This window comes from Nannobrachium achirus (genome assembly GCF_963921795.1).
Source record: "Nannobrachium achirus genome assembly, chromosome: 6".
Lineage (NCBI taxonomy): Eukaryota > Metazoa > Chordata > Actinopteri > Myctophiformes > Myctophidae > Nannobrachium > Nannobrachium achirus.
In genome coordinates, this window is record NC_137815.1 from 32815712 (window position 1) to 32838610 (window position 22899).

The 22899-nt window shown below is 47.2% G+C and overlaps 1 protein-coding gene across 1 annotated transcript in view; it reads left to right on the plus strand.

Moving 5' to 3' along the window:
* The window catches only part of bsnb (bassoon (presynaptic cytomatrix protein) b), a gene marked incomplete at both ends in the record, with an annotated part of 112762 nt that overhangs the window by 78530 nt on the left and 11333 nt on the right, over window positions 1–22899 (plus strand). The window contains 2 exon segments of the mRNA XM_080728142.1: window positions 10851–11681; window positions 15276–21593. Coding sequence (XP_080584268.1) covers window positions 10851–11681; window positions 15276–21593 — 7149 coding nt within the window.

Genomic DNA, 22899 nt, shown 5'->3' on the forward strand with positions numbered 1-22899 from the left:
TGTGTGCAAGAAACCTATGTCAAGGACCCCCAAGATGATATGTATTTGGCCACGGACCCCGATCTCAAAATATTTCGTTCCAGGGACCCCCAGAAGCAAAATTTGAGTTAGAAATGTTCGCTTAAAAAATACATATATTCAAAGATTTTCACACATTTTCACAACTTTTCAAAAATAGCAGATCTACAAGCTCGCAGCGCAGCACTCGGTGCCGCGCTGTGAGCTTGTATATCTGCTATTTTTCAATAGATAAAGTTATTAGGGCCCCTCCACCTTGGGCCCCAGTAACTCAGTCCCACTTTCCTACCCCTTGTGACGCCCATGGCTGTACATACAGGCCAAAGCACTCTACATGAATAATTCTCCGCTCCCAGCTCCGGAGTTGGCCTCGCTCCTCGCTCCCCACGCACCGTACGATATATATGCTGATTCAGGAACAATGGAGAGGGAGTTTGGCAGCGCAAGCGTGGCAGGAACAGAACTGCTCAGTGAAACATAAAAGTGCTTATTAGTATGTCTTTAGGAATGTCTTTCACTTGTTCATTAATCAAACTTGTGTGCTAGAAGAATGGGCAAAATAATTGATGCGTTTCGTGCGGTAGATCTTTCAAAGCACACATGCTGTAGCAATGTATGTGCAACAGGGCCGTGCAGAGAGCAGTGAGTGGGCAGGTGCTCTCATACCTCACAAAAGGGCACTTCTGCGTGTGTCGATTTTTGGAGTGGTCTTTTTGCGGGGGTCCCTCGTGCCATTTCCCACCAGATATGTAGTACAGTGAACTTAGCATGCTTTCTGGCCATTTCAATTAAAAGTTGTTTGCGGTTGCAAGGTTAACGAGGTGGAAGGGAACTTGACATCTCTGCATTTAGGTGAAATTAAAACTGACTGATGGCAGCCAGCTCATTTAAATTATAAATAATAATTATTATAGTGAAATTATAATTATTTAGTCAAATGTTTGATATGGGACATGGACGTTTTTTTATTTTTGGTTGCAAAAGGGCGCTTTGAGGCAAAAGGGCAGGTGTCCAAGCACCCACGTGCCCTCTGTATGTGACACGTTGAGGTCTTTCATCGGATGATTTATTTTCTGCCCTTGTGCAGTCGGGTCAGAAGGGAAATTGGGAAAGGATACTAGATCACCTAAAAAGAGTATGTTGCCTTTGCAGAGAACTTTCCCCAAGGATGAGAATTTTACAAGCGTAACATTCATCCTATATTAAAATCACGTAGTGGGTGGGTTGACCTTTACAGCGGACCTCTAGTTGCTGATATTTGCAGCCCATGAAAAGTAGCTTCTTTGCAAGCGTATATGGTTCAGAACACTTTTTCATTTTATTGTGTCACAGGAAAAAAAAACATGGCTCTAAATGGAGATTACACACATAAATAAGCTGCAGCTCACCTTTAATATTTCCCAAAAGCTAAAATGACCTGAAAAGACCTCAATAATAACTGTGCGCCTCATTCAGTTTACATTTATGGCAAGGGATAATTGTGTGGCAGGCTAATTGTATTAGGCTACTGCTGGTACCGCTGAAGATGAGCATGGCACATACTAACATAGTTTATGTTAAAGAAAACCCCCCACAAGTCTTAGTCTAGCTACTGTAACATCTTTTCAGCATATTCTTGAGACACACATACGGGCCACCATTTTTTATTCGGGTGAAAACAACACAACTCTCACCATTGGAATGCGTTACAGGAACATACAAGTTAATGTTCTTTTTCCCCGTCAAAGCGCAACATAATGGTGAAGTTTTGTAGTGCAGGTAATTGCAACAACCACCTAAGCAAAATGAAAACAGGGGGCGTCAAATATTCAAAACCTTCCGCGATTCTACTATAGGGTGTCCCTATTTTGGGCACATTTTCTACGATTTTTAAATAGCCAATCTACAAGCTCACAATGCATGCCTGTATCACAAGTCGCGAAATTTTGTAAAGCTTGATATTTGTTGTATGACAAAGTATTCAAAAAGTATAAATAAATATGCAGATGACCCCTCACGGTACCGTACAAACAATAAGACATTCATATTATGAACACTTTCTACTGGATTTAGAAACAATGGGGGACTGGGGAGTCATTATTCACTGAGAGAGAATTGTTTTTCACAGGATGGGATATTTTAGGCAGCAGCGAAGGTCTGCATGTTTGGCATAACCACAGCATAGATTTCATATACTGTATATATATATATATATATATATATATATATATATATATATATATATATATATATATATATATATATATATTCTCATTATTACTAGAAGGTAAAATTGTATACTCTTATAACATATTTCGGAATCCTGAATTGCCATTGTTGATGTATATGGAAATTCCCTTTATCATGGTTCCTTTAGGGTTAGGGTTAGGGTTAGGGTACATGTAGGTCCGTACATACATACATACATACATACATACATACATACATACACACATACATACATACATACATACATACATACATACATACATACATACATACATACATACATACATACATACATACACACACACACACATACATACATACATACATACATACATACATACATACATACATACATACATACATACATACACACACACATACGGTATATATACAGTGTGAGCTGATACAATATATTGTATTGGCTACAGTATAGTACTGTTTTCATCACCACTGGTGCACCCACAAATACACACAGTCGACACACTCTCTCTATGACCATCTATCCATTTCTCCATCTTTTTGTTTTGTAATTTATTTTTACACGTAATAGAATCGGCACAGATGGTTAGTTCTGAGAGCACTGCACCTGTTTTATATTTAGCTCCTCAGAAGAGCACTTGGGGAGATGGAAACAAATGGAAAAGCAAATGTGTTTGTTTGGCATGCCAATGACGAGCAGCACACTTCACGGTCTTGCATGAGCGGCCAACAGGAGCTAACAGTATGTATGCAGGATTTAGAGACTCGAACTTGCTTGGGAGAATAGCGGCAGTGTATAGGAGGGGATGTATCATGCAGGGATTTGAACTGTAATCTCCTCTGCTCTTTTCCATCACGCTCCATGGCGGTTGATTTTGGTGCATTGTGGTGTTCGGAAAGGTCACTTGGACCAAATTGCGAGCGGAAAGTATCATTTTCAGTTATCAAGGCAAGCGTAGGTGTGTAGAAATAGTATATGCATTATCCTCAAAGGTACAGTCACTGCTGGTTATTATGGCCTTCCATCATTTGAGACAATTAGACTCGCTCACTTAGATGGAACAGAGGAGCCCTTTCGACAGTGCTGTGAAGTTCCCCTCCTTCCCTCCATCACCTGTCCATTCTATTATTTGTGTCTGTTTACTGCGTGTGTGTGTGTGTGTGTGTGTGTGTGCGTGCGTGCGTGCGTGCCTGTCTGTCTGTCTGTCTGTCTGTCTGTCTGTCTGTCTGTCTGTCTGTCTGTCTACACCTGAATGTGGGCAGTGTCACGTGCCAGAAAAAGCTGATCTACAAGCTCTCGAGGATTGGCTCAGCATGTCACACTGGGGGCTTTTAGTCTTTTGAACACCTGCCAGATGTGTTGATGAGAAGTGCAGCAGTGTGCTGTGCTCAGACACTCCACATGATGGTACACAATTAGAGCAGCACCCCAGAGGACGCAGGCTGTAATGAACTGGAGGAACACAAATAATGAAATCAAACTCTCTGTTTCTGTTTCTCAAACCCACACACAAATCGCGATTCAAACCAGAGGTCGTAAGTTCTTAAGTAAAATAAATACAGTACTTAGCTTAAGTACTTTTTCCTGCAGGGAACTGTGTTTTACTTGAGTCTTATTTATTTGTAAGTGCTTAAATTTTGACTCCACTACATCTTTACTTCCTTTATTTCCCCATGCCTCATATAAACTAGTACAGTAGGCTACATGTCATGCAGCCATGCATTCTATCTAAGCCATGTGGAAGTTATTAATACTGTCAACACGTTCAGTGTGGTCAGGATGTTATTGCTTCCAAGGAAGACATGGCAGCAGGAGATCTGAGTCAAATGCCTGGTCATTAAAACGGGTACACATTATTGTGTATCATTATTTTATGCTTTAACTATTGACATAGTAGTCTCTCAAGAACAGACTAACTGAGCTCCAGTTAAGTGAAAAGGACCTTTTCTTTGATGATGGGCAGCCAGATTGCTGACGTAGAAACATAGGTTTTTCAAAAAATCTTAGAAGGATTCAAAAGACACTTCTAATCAAAAATCAAAATTCTAATTTTCAAGATTTTTCAAAAATAGCAGATTATAGCAGCATTTCTGCTAATTTGATCTGTTTCATCTGTAAGATGGTACCAGACGGAATTAACCTCATAAAGGTCAGAGAAAGAGAGAAAGGTGTTTGGATAACAATTGTTTGAATAAAAAGCAAAGACAAAATTGTGTGTGCGTGCGTGTTCGTGAATGAGGTGGGTGCGCTAGTGTGATTATTATGTCTTTATTATTATATTATTTTTTTATATATCGTCACCTTATTAAACTAATGGCCTAAGTCATTTTTTCAAGGTTTTCAGGAAACACAAAAAACTGTGCCAAATGTAGAATATATTATATTTCTTAATTATTTCAATTCCAAAAAACATGAAAAAATATGACTATTGACATACAAATAAAGGTGTATGTCAATCATGTAACATGTAAGGATAAAATGACTTAGGCCAATATCTGAACATGCCATTTTAACTTAGGCAATTATAAACCTTATTTAGGCCAAATTATTTCTGCAGTAAGTGACTTAGGCAAAATGTTTTAGTCTGTGAGGGCCCACTAGAAGACTTTGAGGGCCCCTAGTAGTCTGTGAGGACCCACTAGAAATCTGTGAGGGCCCCTAGTAGTCTGTAAGGGCCCACTAGAAGTCTGTGAGTGCCCCTAGTAGTCTGTGAAGGCCCACTAGAAGTCTATGGGCTCACTAGAAGTCTGTGAGGTAGTGGTAGTCTTTTAGGGCAACTAGTAGTCTATGAGGGCCCACTAGAAGTCTGTGAGGGCCCCTAGTAGTCTGTGAGGGCCCCTAGTAGTCTGTGAGGGCCCACTAGAAGTATGTGAGGGCCAACTAGAAGTCTGTGAGGGCCCCTAGTAGTCTGTGAGGGCAACTAGTAGTCTGTGAGGGCCCACTAGAAGTCTGCGAGGGCCCCTAGTAGTCTGTGAGGGCCCACTAGAAGTCTGTGAGGGCCACTAGAAGTCTGTGAGGGCCCCTAGTAGTCTGTGAGGGCCCACTAGAAGTCTGTGAGGGCCACTAGAAGTCTGTGAGGGCCCACTAGAAGTCTGTGAGGGCCACTAGAAGTCTGTGAGGGCAACTAGTAGTCTGTGAGGGCCCCTAGTAGTCTGTGAGGGCCCCTAGTAGTCTGTGAGGGCCAATTAGAAGTCTGTGAGGGCCCCTAGTAGTCTGTGAGGGCAACTAGTAGTCTGTGAGGGCCCCTAGTAGTCTCTGAGGGCCCACTAGTAGTCTGTGAGGGCCAACTAGAAGTCTGTGAGGGCTCCTAGTAGTCTGTGAGGGCCCACTAGAAGTCTGTGAGGGAACCTATAGTCTTTGAGGGCCCCTAGTAGTCTGCGAGGGCCCACTAGAAGTCTGTGAAGGCCCCTAGTAGTCTTTGAGGGCAACTAGTAGTCTGTGAGGGCCCACTAGAAGTCTGTGAGGGCCCCTAGTAGTCTGTGAGGGCCCCTAGTAGTCTTTGAGGGCCCACTAGAAGTCTGTGAGGGTCAACTAGAAGTCTGTGAGGGCCCCTAGTAGTCTGTGAGGGCAACTAGTAGTCTGTGAGGGCCCACTAGAAGTCTGTGAGGGCCACTAGAAGTCTGTGAGGGCAACTAGTAGTCTGTGAGGGCCCACTAGAAGTCTGGGAGGGCCCCTAGTAGTCTGTGAGGGCCCACTAGATGTCTGTGAGGGCCCCTAGTAGTCTGTGAGGGCAACTAGTAGTCTGTGAGGGCCCCTAGTAGTCTGTGAGGACCCACTAGAAGTCTGTGAGGGCCCCTAGTAGTCTTTGAGGGCAACTAGTAGTCTGTGAGGGCCCACTAGAAGTCTGTGAGGGCCCACTAGAAGTCTGTAAGGGCCCCTAGTAGTCTGTGAGAGCCCACTAGAAGTCTGCGAGGGAACCTAGTAGTCTTTGAGGGCAACTAGTAGTCTGTGAGGGCCCACTAGAAGTATGTGAGGGCCCATAATAGTCTGTGATGGCCCCTAGTAGTCTTTGAGGGCCCACTAGAAGTCTGTGAGGGCCAACTAGAAGTCTGTGAGGGCCCCTAGTAGTCTGTGAGGGAAACTAGTAGTCTGTGAGGGCCCACTAGAAGTCTGTGAGGGCCCCTAGTAGTCTGTGAGGGCCCCTAGTAGTCTGTGAGGGCCTACTAGAAGTCTGTAAGGGCCCCTAGTAGTCTGTGAGGGCCAACTAGAAGTCTGTGAGGGCCCCTAGAAGTCTGTGAGGGCCCCTAGTAGTCTGTGAGGGCCAACTAGAAGTCTGTGAGGGCCCCTAGTAGTCTGTGAGGGCAACTAGTAGTCTTTGAGGGCCCACTAGAAGTCTTTGAGGGCCCCTAGTAGTCTGTGAGGGCCCCTAGTAGTCTGTGAGGACCTACTAGAAGTCTGTAAGGGCCCCTAGTAGTCTGTGAGGGCCAACTAGAAGTCTGTGAGGGCCCCTAGTAGTCTGTGAGGGCCCCTAGTAGTCTGTGAGGGCCTACTAGAAGTCTGTAAGGGCCCCTAGTAGTCTGTGAGGGCCAACTAGAAGTCTGTGAGGGCCCCTAGAAGTCTGTGAGGGCCCCTAGTAGTCTTTGAGGGCCAACTAGAAGTCTGTGAGGGCCCCTAGTAGTCTGTGAGGGAAACTAGTAGTCTGTGAGGGCCCACTAGAAGTCTGTGAGGGCCCCTAGTAGTCTGTGAGGGCCCCTAGTAGTCTGTGAGGGCCTACTAGAAGTGTTTAAGGGCCCCTAGTAGTCTGTGAGGGCCAACTAGAAGTCTGTGAGGGCCCCTAGAAGTCTGTGAGGGCCCCTAGTAGTCTGTGAGGGCCCCTAGTAGTCTGTGAGGGCAACTAGTAGTCTTTGAGGGCCCACTAGAAGTCTGTGAGGGCCCCTAGTAGTCTGTGAGGGCCCACTAGAAGTCGTTGAGGGCCCCTAGTAGTCTGTGAGGGCCCACTAGAAGTCTGTGAGGGCCCCTAGTAGTCTGTGAGGGCAACTATAGTAGTCTGTGAGGGCCCACTAGAAGTCTGTGAGGGCCCCTAGTAGTCTGTGAGTGCAACTATAGTAGTCTGTGAGGGCCCCTAGTAGTCTGTGAGGGCAACTATAGTAGTCTGTGAGGGCCCACTAGAAGTCTCTGAGGGCCCTTTGTAGTCTGTGAGGGCCCACTAGAAGTCTGTGAGGGCCCCTAGTAGTCTGTGAGGGCAACTAGAAGTCTGTGAGGGCCCCTACTAGTCTTTGAGGGCAACTAGAAAAGAACATTTCTAAGAAATTTTAAGTGTGCCTCCAGCTCGCTAAGTGTGTGCAACCGTATACATACAACACTAACCTTTATTACAGTAAAAGTTATAACCAATAGGGGGCAAGGCCTGAACCATGGAAATAACATCTTTAAATGATATGTTCTTGTTTCTTCTCCTGGAAGACGCCATTTTGAAAGGTGTGTTAAAATGGCCTAAGTCACATTTTATTATGACTTAGGCAAAATAAAATGGCCTAAGTCTCAGTCTTGGGGGGTCTTGACATAGGCAATTGTTTTAATAGGTTGTAACAGGAAGGCCTTTTGAGTTGGGATTGAGGCGCTTTTACCAGAGGTGGCAAGCATCATCAGGAGGTGATTTAGGCCAAAAACTCATTTTCGGAAAAAATGACTTAGGCCATTAGTTTAATAAGGTGACGATATGTATACTGCTGTCTTTTTTATATTATGCACTGTTTTCTATTATATGGACCCACAGGTCTGAAATATATATATATATATATATATATATATATATATATATATATATATATATTAAGGCTGGGACTTTAACTGATTAATTGCGATTAATTAATCACAGAGCCTGTAATTAATTAGATTACAATTTTTAATCGCATCCCAGCCCTAATATATATATATATAAACACACACAGACACACACACACACACACACACACACACACACACACACACACACACACACACACACACACACACACACACACACACACACACACACACACACACACACACACACACATACAGAATCATAATAATACTTTCCCACATTATACTTAATGCCCTAGTGTAGTGGTTAGAGCCTTTCAGCTGGGCGAGGTTGAGGGATTAATAAGGTCTACCATACTATCATGACCTGACGAAGATGCATTGACATCGAAATGTTGTCACTTTATTTGCCTGCACCCTGCAAACAAAAAAAAGGCTTTAACAGTCTGAGTTTGCTCCTGTGCCTTCCTTCTACATATTCCAGTCCCGTTTCTGAGATGCACCAGACCAGCCTAAACTTGCCTTGAGGATACGGCGCGGTGGGTTTCACCGTGGCATTGTATATACATTTGAAGTGCCACATCGCTCACTACGCTCATCGTCGTTGTCGGATGAAAACCATGTATGTCCAAAACCGTTCGTTTTGCATTTATCATTTTAAAAATGATTTAAACTAGTGAAAACAGCAGATCTACAAGCACACAACCTTGTGTGCTTGTAGATCTGCTGTTTTCACTACTTTTGTGCGACGGCCTCGTATGATGAAGCAGGGCTTTACTTTGCGAAAGAACGTACACATTTGAAACTTGGATATACGAGGTTTCCGGCCGACAACGACGTCATATTTATTGGATGGATGATGAACTATTTCTTTTTGTTGCATAATGATGAGGCTGTTACACACAGCGTTAGGTATTTATTCAGGCCCGCGAGGCACACATACTGTATATGATTATCATATGAAACCGGAGTGCTGCGTTAAAAAACATGGCGCCGCCGTCTCCCCTTTTCAGCTTTCATCACCAGTAATAGAACCATCTCTTTCCCTCATCGATCTGCCGCGTTGACCACAAAATGGAATCTGTTTCAGATGACATCCTGACTGTATTTGATGGCTTTCTGCTCCAGATTCTTAACTGGAGAGAGTGGTGTCATCATCATCCATAGGGAACTCTAGAGACAGCAGGTTGTGTGTGTGTGTGTGTGTGTGTGTGTGTGTGTGTGTGTGTGTGTGTGTGTGTGTGTGTGTGTGTGTGTGTGTGTGTGTGTGTGTGTGTGTGTGTGTGTGTGAGGGGACTGACTGGGGAGTGTGTGTGACTGACAGGGGCGTCACTAGGGATGGGGGGAGTGGGACTGAGTTACCAGGGCCAAGGTGGAGGGGCCTTCGTTATTTTATACTTTAGCTATTGAAAAATAGCAGATATACAAGCTCACAGCGCGGCACCAAGTGCCGCACTGCGAGCTTGTAGATCTGCTGGAAGTAGAGCTTGTCGATCTCCTGGAAGTAAATATTTTGAGATGTGGATCCGTGGCCAAATACATATCATTTTGGGGGTCCTTCACATGAAAAAGTTTGAGCACCACTGACATAGAAACATACCGGTAGGTTTTTCAAAAAACCTTGGAAGGATTTGAAATACTCAATATACAAGATTTTTCAAAAATAGCAGCATCTACAAGCTTGCAGCGCGGCACTCGCTATTTTTCAATAGTTAAAGCACAAAATGTGAGTGAATCCTTGTGACCAGGGCCCAGAATTTGGTGTGACACCCCTGTGTGTGACTGACTGTTGCGTCTCTCTCGTTGAGAGAGAAGGTGCGGCGTATGGGGCTCCACAGTGGTCTGATTGCTGCTGGGCTGCTGTGCATCTCCAGTCTAATAACAGACGTGTTATAATTTGTATTCACGGAGCACCATTCTCTCTGTGTGCTCTGTTTCAAAGTGCTTAAATCTGTCAGACTATCAAGTCTCCTCTTAAGAGATGAAAGCCCCCGTTTGGACAGGCTTTCTTATTCAAGTCGTTCAGACGTGTGACATTGACATTACGACGAAGCAACTTTCTAAGTGAATTCAATAACAAGGCATACTTTATACATACAGTAGTACTGTAATACCCATCAATCATCCATCTGGACGACATAGAACTATAAACGATAACGGTAGAGGACAATCAATGGCGTGGGTGTTTGGATTCAGAAGGTCGATTCAAAACCCACCTTTCTTTTGGGTCGCTGTTAAGCTGGTGTCTATACTTAGGGTAACAGAGTAGTTGGTAGTGGTACTAGGGACATCTGGGCTCCTCAATGTAAAATTGGACATTTTCTAGTATTTCTATTGTCATACTGTACATTTCTACGAAACCTGTATATCCAGTCATTTTGGGACTTAAACAAGAAGTTGAAGGATAAAATCATGCTCTCATTATGTATACTTTTATACCATTCTTAAGACAATCTTTTTACATTTTGGAAAAATAGCCAATTTTACATCGAGGTGCCCAGATGTCCCTAGTGCCCACACCCATCCTGTATCCCTTTATAGCACAACTTTTAGTTGATCAAAAATACATTTATGAAATACTGTAGCTGTAATACTGAACAATATAACACAACCCTAAGAAAAGTTTTTTTCCCCCATATCTCATGGCTCGAATAGCTTCTACTGTAGTTGCCAGACCCATGAAATGGGTAGGCCTACATAAGCAAATGTCTGTCCGGGTTTTCTATATAAAGGGTATATATGATGATGACATGATGATGACGTGCCTACAAAAGGCATGATGTCATAAATGATGATGACAGACAGGGGGTCTGGCACAACCAGGTTGACCTGGTCTAGTTTTTATTATGAAGAGGTCCATGTTCCTGACTGTTTGTTGTTGTTGCTGTTTGTGTTTCAGAAGAAAGAATGGCTCTGTTTGAACTGCCAGACCCAGAGGGCTCTTTCCGGTAGCCTGGGAGATGCGCCTGCTCCTCCTGCCCCGCAGCCAATGGGATCCCCACGGCTGCCAGCTCCAGCCAATCAACAGCCGCTTCAGCAGAAAGGGCCCAATCAGCTTCCGGGGCAAAGGCCCACAGGTCCTCAACCGCAACAACAGAAACCACCGGGTGCCCAAGTAAGTGTCAAACAGGCTGGGCTCCCCTCCCACCAAACCAAGGGACCTGTCCAACCCACTCCTCAAACAAAAGCCCCCGGTCAACCTCCCCCTCAAACCAAGGGCTCTGCCCAACCCTCCTCGCAAAACAAGGGGCCTACTACCCACCCCTCGCCTCAGAGTAAGGGGCCCACTCCTCAAACCAAAGGCCCCAACCAATCTAATGCTCAAAGTAAGAGCCCTGCTCAGTCTAACGTTACCCAAGCAAAGGGACCTAGCCAGGCCAAAGGGCCTAATCAGACCAAGGGATCTGCCCAGATATCCGCTCATAGCAAAGGGGCACCTCATCCGTCCGCCACAAAGACTCCAGCCGCCCCTGGTAAGACACCCTCCAGTACCAAGGCCTCCCCCGCCCCTGCAAAAGCAGGGTCTACCCAAGCCAAGCCTGCGGGTAACAACCAGGCCCGCAAACAGCAGCAGCAGCAGCAGCAGCAGGGCCAGGAGAAGATTAAAGCAGCGACTAAACCTGCCAAGGAAGATGTGAAGGCCTCGCCGCCGAAGAAGGCAGCGTCGGAGGCTTTCACCTCATCCAAGGACGTGAAGATAAGTGAAGAACAGAAGTCCACGAACCATGAAGTGAGCTACCCGCAACTTCTTCACCGTCCTCACCTGTTACTCTTGATTTACCACAATTTTACTGTTTTTATTTGTCATTATATTAATGTACAATCAATCGCCCTCCTTCCCTCGTCGTCATCGTCATCGCCATCATCATCGTTCTAGTCAATGTCATCATCACTGTCATTGACATCATCATCATTGTCAATGTCATCATCATGGTCTTTGTCTGGATCATCATCATCATAACCTTTATTTAAGCTCGGAGTACAGTTGAGAGGCAGGCCATCGTTTTCAATGTAGCTGAGATATAATACAGAACACAATGCTCATCAGGTAGAGTCAGACATTCATTCATATACAGCAATAATTAAAATACACAAATCATTCAGAAGACAGAAAATACAAAAGACAAAGCCAGATGTTGGAGTGGTTAGCACCGCTCAAAAAAAAAAGAAAAGAAAAAAGTAATAAAACAGATAAACCAAAAAAATCTAATAAGTAGTCTTGAACAAAGGTTTTGCAAACCATTGCCCTGCGTTGACCCAATGAATAGAAGGAAGTGAACAACAATTTTAAGGACTTCTGGAGCTCATTCCCAGCAGATGGATCACCATCATCACCATCATCATCATCATCAGCAGCAGCAGCAGCAGCACTGTCCACTATCCATTATCAATCATAATCAATTCATCAACTCCTTATCATACGGTATATTGACACTGTCAGACGTCTATAACGTTACCTCTCAATTTTAAGAAATAAAATAAAACCATCATCTCCAACATCACCTCATCTCTTCTTCCGTATTTATCATAGGGCTGTAACCATCCATTATTTTCTTTGCGATTTTTCTTTTGATTTCCAAATTATTATTACTTATATATCAACAAATCGATGCAGATAAAAACATCTAATTGATAGCCGATCTCCAAGCTCATATTGTGTGAACTTGTAGATTGGTTATTTTATCTATTTTGAATATTACCTAATCACCTATAATGATTATCCCCAAAATATAGATGCCAGGTTGTGAGTGGATAATTGTTCGACTTTACAGTTAATCTAAATAAAGAAAACGATTATTTTATTAAAATTGATTATTGCTTATAAATGAATTAAATTGATTACCGGTATTTAAATTAAAGCAGCACTTTCTAGCTTGGGGGTATCAGTGGCCACAAATAACATGGCAGCCAACGTCTTTGACTTCATTACCCAAGAGCCTCTGCAAGCATGTCTGGCGAGGTTGTGCTGTGATTGGCCAGTCTTCGCCTTCTTCAAGGCAGTTCTGCCTTGGTGCCTTGGCAAATGCCATTATGAAACTCATTGTCTTCCTTATACTGTACATATACGTAATAATAATTCATTTGAAAAAACTGAAAAATCGTGAACATTTGTGCAAGACTTTGAATATCTTTGACCCGATTCTATGAATGTCTTCTAAATCCTTCTTCTAAATCGGTGGTTCTCAAACATTTTCATGTCAAGAACCCTCCAAATTACATGTATTTGGCCACGGACCCCCATCTCAAAATATGTCGTTCCAGGGACCCCCAGAAGCAAATATTTGAGTTACAAATTTGAGTGAAAAATTGCAGATCTACAAGCTCGCAGCCCGGCACTCGGTGCCGCGCTGTGAGCTTGTATATCAGCTATTTTTCAATAGTTAAAGCATGATAATGATAATTCTAGGCCTAAAACGGTAAAACATGTATAACTTTAAAATGTTGTGGGACATAATATGCTATATAGTTGTTAATAAGTGAAATAGTGCTGCTTTAACAGTTGCGCCGCTACAGGCTTACATCATACCCGTCACTATGGCCACCTCTCTCATCCACAGCCTTCATTTCCACTTTCCTCCATGTTTCCCTTTGCATCCATTAGTTTTTTACCTGCGTCATCATAAAGAATATCTGTGATAAGGTCATTTTATTTGAGCATGTCCACGAATTCTCACAATTCTTTGTGGTTCGAAGAATGCAACAGAGAATGCATCAAAGATATTAACAAAGCATGTAAAACCATGTGACGTTTGTCTGTAGATGTTCCTATGTTCAGCCAGTGGTGGAAAAAGTATCAATACCAAAATCTAGAAATACGCAGTTAGGCTGCCCTCACACCAAAATACCTACGTTTTTTGCAGAAATCCTCTGCTGGCATGAAACCGCTTCACTCTCATTGAAATGCATTGGCGGAACGTGGATTCCACTCTCATAGGTATTTTGGTCTGAGGGCACCCTTAGGGTGCCCTCACACCAAAATACCTAGAGTGGAATCCGCCAATGCATTTCAATGAGAATGGAGCGTTTTTAGCAGAAATCCTCTACTGGCAAAAAACGCTCCATTCTCATTGAAATGCATTGGCGGATTCCACTCTAGGTATTTTGGTGTGTGGGCACCCTTACAAGTAAAAGTCTGGTATTTAACATTTACTTGAGTAAGGGTGCCCTCAGACCAAAATACCTATGAGAGTGGAATCCGCATTCCGCCAATGCATTTCAATGAGAGTGAAGCGGTTTCATGCCAGCAGAGGATTTCTGCAAAAACGCTCCCTTATCATTGAAATGCATTGGCGGAACGCAGATTCCACTCTCATAGGTATTTTGGTCTGAGGGCACCCTAAAAGTACAAAAGTAAAGGTATCAAAATATACTTAAAGTACCAAAAGTAAAAGTACTCATTATGCAGAACGTCCCATTTCACAAGTTCAGTTTGTGTACAAATCTTCTGAAAATAGCAGATCTATAAGCTTACAATACGCTGCATCGCGACATGTTGTGAGCTTGTAGAAGTTAAAGTATTGGAAATAGTCATTGGAAATATTCCATTAAATAAAGATAAAAAACTCAAAATTGTACTTGAGTACATGTATTTCCACCACTGTGTTCAGCTGTCTGTTTCACATTGTGTGTCAGTTTATTCAGCCATCTACTGTATGTGTGCATTATATGACAGGCAATTTCAACCCAAATAGTAAAAAAAAAATGCAATCATTTTGGTTAATTTGTTTCAAAACTAAATGCCATTGCATAAAATAAACTGAAAATCGAAACTAAAAATGTTTAACACAGCTACTACAGTGTTTATGATATCCGGGAACAAATTTCTGATATTCATTTCACATAATTATGTAGATTTGTGGCATATGAAGGTGGAGACAAAATGGAAAATTAGGAATTTGTGCCAATAGTTCTTTGCAACTAATAGCCTAAAACCCAATCACAGTGTGTAATATGCTGCAATAGAGATAATTTCTTACTATATCATTCACAGTTGAATTTGGGTTGATTTCACCTTTAAGTGTTCTGGTGTTTCAGTAAAAGTCAGATGTTAGCGACACAAATTTCTTTCTCTAATGTCTTTTTAGAATTGTATTAACAACTGTATGTCCATTGCATAAGCTCCTGCACTGCTTTCATTCCCCATCCCATATAATCTTTGAAACAAACGCTCGTAAAAGTGTCACTGCTGATGAGTATATGGAGAAATAATGGCGCTCACTGTTGTTCACTCGGGCTTGTAATAGATTTTGCCATTAATTAATTCGGGGATAAATGATGTCTGACATCTGACCTCTTTCTTTCTTTCCCCTCTCTCTTTCAACAGGATTCCAACAAGTCGAGTACGCAGAGCCTAAGTGACACCGGCTACTCCTCCGATGGCATCTCCAGCTCCCTGGGCGAGATCACAGGCCAGATCAGGGAGGAGGGCATCAAGCTCAGTGAGAGAGGTGCCTCCAGTCCGTCGGAGATAAACAAACTAGAGAGCTCCATGCGGCCCCTGCTGGAGTCACAGACAGCATCAGAGCAGAAACAGAGGCCGCACTCGCTGTCCGTCGGACAGGACCGGGAGTACAACTCCGACGAGGAGGCGGCGATATCGGAGGACGACCTCAGCTGTAAGCTGCGTCACGACTACGTGGAAGACAGCAGCGAGAGTGGTCTGTCGCCGTTACCGGTCCGGCAGAAGAAGTCGCACAGTAAAGAAATGACAGACGAGGAGTTCATGAGACGGCAAATCATGGAGATTAGCGCCGACGAAGAGGAGCTGGAGGAGAGTGGAAGTCAGAAAGTTAAAAAGACACATAAAAGCAGCGAGGGGAAGGAGAGACGTCGGCTCACCCATCATTCCAGCAGCTTCGAGGAGGACACCAAGGGAGCGGACAGCGGTTACATGGCCGGCGAAGGCGATGAAGGCATGTTGGCCTCTCAGGGAGGCCTCCGGCGGTTCAAGACCATCGAGCTGAACAACACCAACAGCTTCAACCGAGGAGACATGGAGCTCGGCGCCGACCACGACCTCCGAGAGCCCGAGCTGGAGATGGAAAGCCTGACGGGGTCTCCGGAGGAGCGCTCCAGGGGGGAGTATTCCTCCACGCTCCCCGCCACCACCCCCAGCTACACCTCGGGAACGTCGCCCACGTCCGTGTCATCCATGGAGGACGACAGCGACAGCAGCCCCAGCCGCCGGGCGCGGCTGGAGGAGGCCAAGCAGCAGAGGAAGGCCCGCCACCGCTCCTCCCACGGCCCCCTCCTGCCCACCATCGAGGACTCCTCGGAGGAGGACGAGCTGAGGGAGGAGGAGGAGCTGCTCAGGGAGCAGGAGGAGATGAGGGACCTGGAGCAGCAGAGGATCCGCAGCACGGCCCGGAAGACCAAGCGGGACAAGGAGGAGCTGCGGGCGCAGAGACGCAGGGAGCGGTCCAAGACCCCGCCCAGCAACCTGTCCCCGATCGAGGATGCCTCGCCCACAGAGGAGCTGCGACAGGCGGCCGAGATGGAGGAGCTCCACAGGTCCTCCTGCTCCGAATACTCCCCCTCGATGGACTCGGAGGCGGAGGGCTTCGAAGTGATCGGCGGCAAGCTCTACAACCTCCCAACCTTCACCTCTCTCTACTCTCCCACCGACAAGGTTGTGGCGACCTCGCCCTCAGACAAAACGCTGAAAAGCGCGGAAGAGGTCTATGAGGAGATGATGAGGAAGGCGGAGATGATGCAGACGCAAGGCCAACCAGCAGCCAATCAGCAGAGAGGAGGCCCTCAGTCGGCGAGCAAACAGCACCTAGAAAGCGGAGCCGCTTTAACCCCTGGCTCCAGCCCCACCCAGATGAACGCACCCGTGTCCTTCTCGCCCGGGAGCGACCCCAGATCACCAGGGATGCATGCAGCGCAGCACTTGTCCAAGGAGACCCAAAGTAGGATGATGTCACAGACTGCCAAAATCGGAGCCGTTTCTGCGCTGTCAGGCACCACCACGTCTAGAGCCCACGCTAACCAAACTGCCACAGCTCCACGCCAGGCAGGAGGAGGTCCACAGGCTGCAGCTTCCACTGGAGCTTCCCTCACCTCCAAAGTCTTCTCCTATTTCGGGAGTCCCAGCCCCCCGGTGTCCCCTGTTCCGTCTCCCACGCACAGCCCCACTCACTCGCCAACGCCGCGTCCCACGGGCAGGCAACTGCCTCCTTCACCTGGTGGCCAATCTCCTGCAGCGCCTCACGGAGCAGTGCAGGCGCCTCAGAGAGCAATGTCGCCTCAGAGAGCAATGTCGCCTCAGAGAGCAATGTCGCCTCAGACAACGATGTCTCCCCAGAGAGCGGTGACACCTCGCCTTGCGCGGCAACCGTCCTCTCACGACTCGCCAGTGATCGTGATAACCCTGGGCTCTGAAACGACCAGTCCTGCCAAACCCCTCACAGTGAACTCGTCCACTTCCCCTCTGTCGTCACCGACACAGGCCAGCGGTAAGCCCTTGTATCACTCCCAGCCCCCGTCGATGGGCTCCCCCACCTCCCCGGTGAGACACCTGTCACAGCAATCCCCTAAGCATTCTTCCCAGATGTCGCAAAATATTGAAAAGGTGAACGTCGGCATGAGCACAATGACCTCTACAACCACCTACAGCCGCGTGTCTCTGTCTATGGAAAATGTCTCTGTTGTAGGGCAGAGCCAAATGCAATTGAGTGGCAATGTGATGGATCTGAGAGCCAAAATGAGGTCTACCCCAATCATAATGACAGACCAGGGGATGGACTTAACGTCACTGGCCACTGACACAAGGAGATACTCTCTAGAAGGGGAGCAGCCGTCTGCCAGGCACACAGCGGTACAGCCACTCATAATGAATCTCAACGCACAAGAGCAGTCGCATGCCGCCGCATCAACGCCGACGACAGCGAGCGTCACGGTTGCGTCGTCCATGTTCATGTCTCACTCCCAACCCAAGCAGCCGATGGTGTACGGCGACCCGCATGGCCCGCAGAACCGCGTGGATCTGGGGCAGGGCATGAACTCGGTGGTGTGTCTGACTCAAGTCAAACCGCCGATCACGGACCCGTCCATCCCCAAGATCGACGCTTGCCTGGAGGACCTGGGCATCCAGCAGCAGCAGCTGCAGCTGCAGCAGCAGAAGCTCCTGCAGCAGCAGCAGCTTCTGGAACAGCAGCTCCAGCAGCACCAGCAGCAGTCCTCGTTCGCGCGGTACAACTTAGCCAATCAGGTCCAGCCGCTTCTGTTGAAAAAGGACCTGGTGGCGAGCCAGACGAGCAGCGCCCAGCCCGTAGTGATCGTCAGTGCCATCCCCAGAGTTTCTCCCCTACAAACACAACCGGCGTCTGGGACTACAGGTTCTAACGCTCCGCACGAGATCTACGGAGGAGGGGTCGCCTTGGACTTGAAAAACAAGCCCACGGTGATGAACTTGTCCACGGGAAAACCTCACGTCATGGTGGTGCAGCTGGACGCCGCCAACGCGTCCGAAGGGGCCACGGTGACGCAGCTGGTTAAGCGAGAGGAGCCCCCTCCCCCTCCTCAGGTACTGGATCTCACAGACAGGCAGATGAAGCCAGAGAACCAAGTGGCTTGTTGTGACGTCGTTTACCAATTGCCCTTCGCCGGCAGCTGTTCGGGTTCCTTCTCTCAGAAGCCACCGATGGCGACGCTGGATAAAACCCCCACCGCTGAACTGTCTCAAGGCGCCCGTCCTCCGCCCGCCCCGCACTACAGCGCTGGCCAGCAGCACCAGCAGACAGCGCCACCGCTGGCCACACAGGGAGTGACGGAGGAATGCCGGGCATATCAGGCAGCCATTCCACCGCCAGGAAGAATGCAGCCCTCCATGTCTGACACCAACCTGCCCTCCATGACTGATGCGGTCGCGGTGGATCTGAGAAACATGCCTCAGGCTTACGAGGGTGGATACATGGGCATAGGTGCACAATATGGATCGTACACAGACCTGCGTCACCAAGGAGACGTTGCGGCACCCTCGTTGCCCTTGCGTCGTTACGGTTCAATGTCAAATATAAATTCGGATTACAGCTATGGCCCACGTAACCAGATTGGAGCGCCAGACCCCAACCTGGCACAGTACAGTGCGACTACTGCCAGGGAGATCAGTCGGATGTGTGCAGCCCTCAACTCAATGGACCAGTATGGGAGCCGCTATAACAACCCTGAATTGATGCAGTATGGTGCCGGCAGAGGAAGCCACATGGACAGGCTTAATTTAATTAGAGCCAACCTACTGTATGGTCCTGATGGCCGTCCCTCTGTGCATGGCCCAACCCTTACAAACCTGATAAATGCAAGACAGGCAAGCATACGAGGCTTGTATCCTGCTGCTATGAGAGGGGCCGATGGCATGATGTACTCCACCATTAACACTCCTATAGCCTCCACCTTGCCAATTACCACCCAGCCTTCCTCTGCCCTGCGTCCCATGCCAAGAGGCATCTACAGACCTTATCCCACAGGGGTAACTGCTGTACCACTGGCTAGCCTCACCAGATTGCCTCAAGTGACTCCAAGGATGCCTCTATCCACACAGGGACCATACGCTTACCCTCCTTCAAACCAGTATGCTACTTCTGCCCCTGCCCCAGGAAGTGTGTCTGCCACGAGTGTTAGTGAGCAGGAGACTCCGGTCTACCTTGGGAAGCCACATTCAGCTGCAACATTACCACCTAGCCAACCTACTTATAACCTGGCTGCACAGAACGCACCAGCAGCTGCCGTACAAGCATCACATCAGCTTGCAGATCCACAGATGTCCCAGTCTCTGGGAGTCCATCATGTAATATCACTCCCTCAAGCTCAAGTTCAACCACAAATTTTGCAGCAGCTACAGGTCCAGATGCAATCACAACTACAAGCACAAGAATTACCCACTCAAACCGAAGCTTTAGCTTTGACTCAGTCCCAATCCCAAGTTATACCCCTTACTCAATCTCAACCTCAGACACTAACGCAGCCACAGGTCCAGCCGCAGTCCACAGCCCAAGTCACTACTGCAGCAACCGCCGGCACCAAATCCCTCGACACAGAGAAAGACAAAGAAGAGGAGCAACTGAGTCAGCAGCAAGAGCACATGCTGCAACTCGAGCGGGAGCGGGTGGAGCTGGAGAAGCTGCGTCAGCTCCGTCTGCAGGACGAACTCGACAGAGACCGCATGGAGCTCCAGCGTCACAGGGAGAAGGAACAGCTGCTGGTGCAGCGCGAGATCCACGAGCTGCAGTCCATCAAGCAGCAGGTGTTGCATCAGCAGCAGGCGGAGCGGGAGACCCAGCTCATCATGCAGCGGGAGCAGCTGGCCCAGCAGAGGATGCAGCTGGACCAGATCCAGTGTCTGCAGCAGCAGCTGCAGCAGCAGCTGGAGGAGCAGAAGAGGCAGAAGACGGCGGCAGTGGAAGCGGCGGCCGCCGCTGCGGCGGCAGAGGCGGCCGCTGCGTCGGCGGCAGCAGCCGCTGCGGCGACGTCGGCGCAGAGTGCCATGCAAGGGGTGGTCGTTGGAGGAGGAGGAGGAGGGCCTGCTCAGGGCTTCATCATCTGTGACCAGAGCGGTCGTGTCATTCAGCAAGACGGACAGAACGTTCAGTTCTGGCAGGACGGACAAGTGGTGCAAGCGGTGATGACTTCCAGGCCTATTCACAGCTCCGCCTCAGAGATGTCTCTGAGGCACAGCGATGACCAGGCAGAGCCCAGGCTCATGAAGAAGCAGAACTCCATGCCTCGACTGAGGGACGGCGAAGAGGAGGACTCGATGAGGAGGATCGCCGACAGCTGTGTGCAAACCGACGAGGAAGACGGAGAGGACAGATACGTGAGCAGGCGCAGGAGGACCAGGCGGATCGCAGACTGCAGCGTGCAGACTGACGAGGAGGACCAGGGAGAATGGGACCAGCAGCCGGTGAGGCGCAGGCGCTCGCGCGCAACCAAACACTCTGACCCCAGTGCTGACAGTAAAGTCTCCTCCTCGAGTATCGCCAGTCAGACCACAAACGACTCCTCGTGCCAGACAGAGCCAGATCAGCTGGGCAGGGTCTCACCTGCTATCCACATAACAATGGCTTCAGAGCCTTCAAAGGTTGACCTCTTGCATTACATAGCTGCCCCTGAGCGGACCCAGAAAGGAGAGAGCCTGGCCTGCCAGACGGAACCCGAGGCCCAGTCCCAGGGCGTGGTCGCTCCCCAGCTTAGCGTGCCTACGACGATCAGTCCGTACTCCACCAGTCTACATTTGGTGGGTTCCAGCCCAACCGATCCAGTATCCCCACGACTCCAGGGAGTGGCCAAGTTTGAGAGAAGGAAACCGGACCCCCTGGAAATTGGCTACCAGCAACAGAACGAATCTCCGTCTCGCCACCCCCCCAAATCCCCCCAGGTGCTGTACTCCCCTGTTTCTCCGCTGTCTCCTCATCGCATGATGGAGACGACGTTTGCCTCCCAGGAGAAGCTCAACAAGGCACACGTCACGCCCCAGCAGAAGGCGTACACGGCCGATTCCCCCCAGCGTCAGCAGACTCTCCCGAGGCCCATAAAGAGTGTGCAGCGCTCCATGTCGGATCCCAAGCCTCTCAGCCCCACGTCAGAAGACCCAGCCAAGAACAGGTTCTCCCCTTACCATCAGCAGGGTCTCTCCAACAGTCAGGTATGAAATCACCAATCACTCTTTCCTTTAAAGGTCATTTTTACATTACCTATTTATGAATATGCAAATTGTTAACAATGTGTTCTCAGGATTGTGATTGTGACCATTATAGCATATCAATTGCAAATGTAACATATTCAGAGGCAAATGTACAAATTATTCATGAATGCCCCACAACAACTATAGCATTTCCTCTGAGTAGTTCTACGGTGCACGGATGAAAGCTAAAGATATAGAGACTATCACCTACAGGGCCTACAGTTTCACCCGCAAGTTGACATTATTTTCCATTTTTGTGGAATCTCAGATAAATGTGGTAATTTGTCTGAAAACTCACCTTTAGGTCAGGTTAGATGTCATGCTGTATACAGTATTTAAGCAATAAAATTGTTAAAGCTCTGGTGTGTACGCATGAGGCCATGCCATTAGATCAGCACACCAGTCCCAATCTCATAGTACAACACCTTGAGTGTATTAATTAATCCTTATATTAGACCATAGATTCACTGTTAACATTTAGGATACAAAAGTAAGATCCAAGTAAGATTTTTTTTTTGGCTGACACACACAGAGTGAAACGCAGGAGCGGTTTGCACCGCCCCCAAAAATGAACATTTTGGAGTTACTGTAGCTGGTTTTGGCCAGAGAGCACATATTTTGGCTCCTACAGTGAGGTTTGACTATTATTCAATTGTTAGCACTGACAGTGCCAAACCCACAAAGAAAAGAGGAGATTCACCATCACCACCACAACAGAGTCTGGCCTGTGTTCGGGCAAGGATAGCTGGGTGGGGAGGGGGTTGATATTTGTCACACTACACATACTGCAGCGTTCTGGGGGCGGCACCTGTCAGCGGGGAGTGTTGTTGGGCGGGAGGAGTAGGACGAGGGCTCTACTATACGTCCTCTATCCTCCCAGTGGGGGCTCCTCACTGGCAGGTGGGATACAGGATACAGTAGGATACAACAGCACGGACAACACAGAAATGTATGGAATGTAAGGAATCAATTGGCATAATGACTATATTGGGGAGAAAAGGGGTAAATAGCTAAATAATTGTAAAAAGAAAATTGGGAATGGTCAAGTAAACCGTTCTTGACTTTTCTTTTAGATTACTAATTTAAGTAATGAAGTAAATGTTTTTCCATTCATATCTCACATACAAAAAGCTATATGTAGCTTTCAAAGTATTACCTCATTGAGATACCGGTACATAATTAAATAAAGAGATACAGATTCATTTCATAGACATTTTAATTATTATCATCATCATTATTTGACATGCAAGTGTAACAAATGTGGAAT